At 62.5% G+C, this 4,497-nt stretch overlaps 2 protein-coding genes across 4 annotated transcripts in view; both read left to right on the forward strand.

Moving 5' to 3' along the window:
- GML (glycosylphosphatidylinositol anchored molecule like) overlaps positions 1-4,497 on the forward strand; it is a 15,429-nt gene that overhangs the window by 5,967 nt on the left and 4,965 nt on the right. The window lies entirely within an intron of this gene.
- Positions 7-4,020, forward strand: LY6K (lymphocyte antigen 6 family member K). Of its 3 annotated transcripts, none has more exons than XM_029924050.1 (4): positions 7-643; positions 1,739-1,833; positions 2,552-2,656; positions 3,657-4,020. In XM_029924050.1, the coding sequence occupies exons 2-4, from the start codon at positions 1,755-1,757 to the stop codon at positions 3,923-3,925; spliced, it is 453 nt and encodes a 150-aa protein (XP_029779910.1). In that variant the 5' UTR covers positions 7-643; positions 1,739-1,754; the 3' UTR covers positions 3,926-4,020. The 3 variants fall into 3 exon arrangements, with proteins under 3 accessions (XP_029779910.1, XP_029779911.1, XP_029779909.1); XM_029924051.1 differs by lacking the exon at positions 7-643 and adding an exon at positions 791-1,288; XM_029924049.1 differs by lacking the exon at positions 7-643 and adding an exon at positions 1,434-1,508.

A 4,497-nucleotide genomic window follows, 5' to 3' on the forward strand; every position in this document is an offset into this window, starting at 1 on the left:
CGGGCAGGTGGCTGCTGGGAGCTGACCCTCCGGCTAGCAGCCTTGAGCGCTGCTTGTACACAGAGCGTGTGTGCTCCGTGTGCGTGGTGTGGAAACGGTGCCCAGACACAGAAATCGCCGCTAAATGTATCGAGAGAGCTTCCTTGTGGTTCTTCTTAATGTCTTCGTTTTTTATTTATTGGGATATTTGAAACCTGATGGCATTTATATTCCCAACGTGTTGGATATATTTTATTGTAGACTCCACACTAATAAGAGATGAAGTCAAGAGTGGACAAAATGTGTGTTACGTGCGTTTAAAATCCTGCACTCCGCTGCACCTGAAGGCGATGCCCGCGCCTGCAGAGTTCTGGCGGGCAGACTCCGCCTTCCCACACTTGAAATATTTGAGAACACTCTGCTGGGGTGGTTTCTGATGTGAAATGCTCCGGAACGCCCCTTCTTGTGGTTTTGCACGTAACCTGTGTCGTTTTCCCCTCCGGGTTCCTTAAAGGGTTCTCTTCGATTTCCTGTGAACGAACATGGCCAGGAACAGGTGATGTTGTGAGTGTGTGTGTGACCCGGCAGTGGTGCCCGGCGTGTTCTCTGAGCTTCCTGAGACTCGGTGATGTCTGTGAGCACCGCGGGAAGGCGCTCAGCCCCTGTGAGTTCAGGTGCCGCTTCCCAGCCGCGCTCTCCTCCTCCCTTCGGGCTCCCGGCCCCTGTGTTACTGACAAGTGGCTCGGCCCGCGCTTCCGGACGTTCTGTCTGCTTTCCTGGCGTTTGGGTCCGGGCGCTTCAGCCGCGGAGATGTCTGCCGGCCTGTCTTCAGGCTCGCCGAGTTTTCCAAGGCTGCGACCAGGGCACTGACGGGCCCACCTGACGCATTCCTCGTCTCCGTCAGAACAGAAGTGGTTCTGCTTTCTAGCATTTTCCTGTGACCCTCAGCGTCTTCCTCTCTACGCCCACGCTGCATGTCTGTCCTCACGAGTGGTCTGTTTTCTCCATTGGCGCTCTTGGTGTCCTGGCTATTTCACATCCCCTGTCAGACAGCGGTGACCCGTGTGTCATCTATGCCACGTCTGTGTGCTGACTTTTTCTCTCCAACGGTTTATCTTGGCTTTGGTCAAGCCTCGTGTGTCTGGCTGCCGGCTTCTCCCAGACCCACGGCCACCCACCTCTCCTGTAGACCCCCACACAGCCATCCATCGGAGAGACGATGGGCTGTGGAATTTGGGAAACATTCCAAAAGGAGCCTAGGGGTGCCCAAAAGAAGGCGGTGCAGGAGATCCCGTGGGGTGTGAGGCAGGTGGGCCATGGGGCACCTTGGCATCAGGACGCACCGGTGACGATGAGCTGGCAGATGAGGAGGGGGCTGAAGACGGGGACGAGGTGGGGGTGGCGCTGAAAGGAAGGGGCCTCCTGGGGACACTGGGGATGGCAGGAGCACAGAGCAGAGCTGAGGGAACATCCTGCCGCCTTCATGGAGGGCCCCAGGAGATCCTTCTAGAAAGTTTCCTGTGGGAAGACTGAGTGCACAAGGTCCAGGGGCGGGTGGGGGCTCTGGAGACAGAAGCGTCTGGTGGTGCCAGGGAGGCAACACTAACAGACGAGCTGGCTCTGGGCCACAGGTGGGAGCAGATAGAATGTCCTCACATCCGGGGGACAAGGCTTTGACTGGGGGGACAGGACACCCGGGCCGCCAGGGGTAACCCTGGAGCCCCAGAGTTGACCACGTGGCGCCACTCCCCGTGTCCAGGGACGGCACCACGGAAATGATGATCCTCTTGGCTTTGCTCCTGGTCATGGACCTGCCACAGGTGGAGACAAACGTCACCGTGGCTGCAAAACAAGGTAAGTCCGGCCCCTCGGCCTCCTAGGCGGGGAGAAGGAAGGGACCAGAGGCCCCTGCAGACACCCGGCGGCCACCCGGCTCTGGACACTGCCGCGGCCCCGGGGCAGACGCAGGGCAGCGGTGTCAGTGAGCAAGACAGCATCTGGAGGGGCAGCATCTGTGGGTGTGCACAGCCAGTGGGGGAGCCTCTTGATTTGGGGGTCCTGTGCCGGGCAGGTGGGAGGGGCTGGGATCCCGGTTTATTCTCCAGCACCGGGCTGTCCCCTCGGCATCCCTGCCTTCCCAGGGGACATCAGGCTTGGTGCCCCGCGTGGCCCGGCCCTCACAGGTCCCGCCAGGGCTGTGTCAGGGAGCGGAGCAGCTGCAGAGGGCGACCGGCTTCTCCCCGGGAATGGAGTCCTGCCCTAATGCAGACCCGGCAGCGGGCCACCGCCCAGGGGAGGGGGTGCAGGGCCTGGGGTGCGAGGAGCCGGCAGGGGAGCGGGAGGGCCCCAGAGGGCCTATGGGAAATCCCTGAGCCATGGAACCTGAGGTGCTGTGTGTGTGTGTGTGTGTGTGTGTTTGTGCACGCCCGCGCACATGTGTGTAAGGTAGGGGAAGGGCAGCCCAGGGGAGAAGACAGGGCCCTCGGGACCACGGGAGGAGGGGGAGGTGGGGGGTGCTATCCGACCAGCCACAGCGCTGTGACATTTCACGTGGTTTTCTGCCCCCTTTCAGCCGCACACCTGTGGTGTCACGTCTGCGAGGTAGAGGGCAGTTTCAATTGCACACGTCCAGCGCCGTGCATGGCTGAGGTTGAGTTCTGCGCTTCCGTTGCCGTGCGTGAGTGTCATGTTCATCCCGGGGCACAGGCAGCTCAGTCCGTCCTTCCAGTAATGCGCGCCGGAGGGCAGAGCGCCCGGACTGGACCAGAGGGAATATTGGGGTGCAGAAAGCAAAGCGTGGGGGGGTTATTTCTATTCGTTTGTAAGTGAACAGCGAACCGTTCATGTCAGTTGCACCCCTGAGAAGCACTTTCACAGGCGGGGGAGGTAATGACAGGCGGGGGCTGACAGTATGTTCTGGAAGGAGCGCGTGTGCTTTGAACTGTCTGGAGACCAGCGCTGTGCTGCGTGTGCCTCACCCGCGAACCTGGGGCCACCCTAAGCCCCCAAAGGGAAGTCTGGGGGCGCGACCATTGTCAGGGCTGAGAATTCCCCGGCAGCGGTCCTGGAAACGCGTGGGATGCCAAGGGGGAGCTCGCCCCACATGGATGTCACCACCTCTTGGGGAAAGTGATTGGCACCAGGAACCCTTAAGATGAGGTGAAGACAGCAGAGTGACCCTGCGGCCAGGCCGAGCTGGGCTGTGGGCGGCGGGTTCACGGTCACAACACCAGCCTCCAGGTCCCGAGCGTGACTCATCAGGAAGCTGGCGCTGAGCCCCGCCCAGTGGCCACGATGGGCAAGAGTCCCTTGCTCCCTGCGTGTCACCCGGTTACAAAGTCCGGAGCAGCCTGGGAGTGAGCTGGGGGCTAGGAGCCTGTACACGCCCAGACGGAGAGCCCCAGACCCGGGTTCCCAGTGCATGTGGGCTGCCATCGGGTGCGGGGGGCGGGGGTGGTCGTCTCCTGGGCGCACTCAGGCAAGCCACCCCCCTGCCCAGCAGCACAGAGGTCCTACCCTGTGCTCCTCGGCGATGGCTCCTGACTGTCCCTTCCACGGAGGGGCCTCTTTAACTGCCGGCCTCTGAGCGGGGCTCCGGAAGGTCGGGGTCAGACAGGCACCGACGGAGTCACGGCGCTCAGTTCCCGTGATGCCCTCCTCTGTCTTCTCTCCTCTAGGGATGTTCGCCCGTTACTACTATGTAACAAGGCAGTGCATGAAGCATTGCCCAATGCAGGAGCCGCATCATGAGGTAGAAAGGTCCTTTGTCCTCCTGAAGCCGACCCCGTTCCTGTACGTGAGATGCTGCAGAGGCTTGCTGTGCAACAATGACAATCCGACGCTCAGCGACACGGAGGGGAAGTACTTCCGGGAAGGCGGGCGCGCCGGCGGCGTGCGGAGCCGCGGGGCCTGGCTGCTGGTCCTCCTGGCTCTGTCCTCCACGTGAGGGGCCGCGGGCGCCGCCCACGGAGCAAGGCACGGGCCTGGACTTGCCGCAGATGCTGGGGACCGGTCGGTGGCATTAAACCTGTTTTCCGGGGACTAGCGTGCGGTCTGCCTCTCGGCGCCTGAGAACACGTGCGTGGGGACCACGTGCAGTTGGCAGCTCACACTCGGAGCAAGCGCAGGCCCCGGGGTGACCTGTGCACACGTGTTTCTCCCTGAGCACAGGCCGTGTGCTCAGCCCCGCGCTCTCCCCCGCTCCGTCTCCGAGGGCTTCCCTACCGCTGGGGGCGGGGAGCGTCACACCGAAGGGTGTCACAGCCCGGACCTCTGGAGGTTCAGGGTCACTGGGCAGTCGGGATGCAGTGGGCGTGAGCCACCCAGCAGGGACGGTTTCCTGGGCGTGCCCCGGGGTGGGGGGGCCGCGGCCTGCAGGGACCCCGGATGGCCCTCTTCGGATGAGGGCGGCACCAGGGGGCTGGGTCTCAGCTCCCCCCACATCTGGGATCCTGTGGAATGAACTTGGGCTTCGCCCAGCATCTGGCAGGGTGTGCGGGCTCACAGGTTCTCCCAGTG

Source organism: Suricata suricatta, chromosome 15 (genome assembly GCF_006229205.1).
Source record: "Suricata suricatta isolate VVHF042 chromosome 15, meerkat_22Aug2017_6uvM2_HiC, whole genome shotgun sequence".
NCBI classification, from domain to species: Eukaryota; Metazoa; Chordata; class Mammalia; order Carnivora; family Herpestidae; genus Suricata; species Suricata suricatta.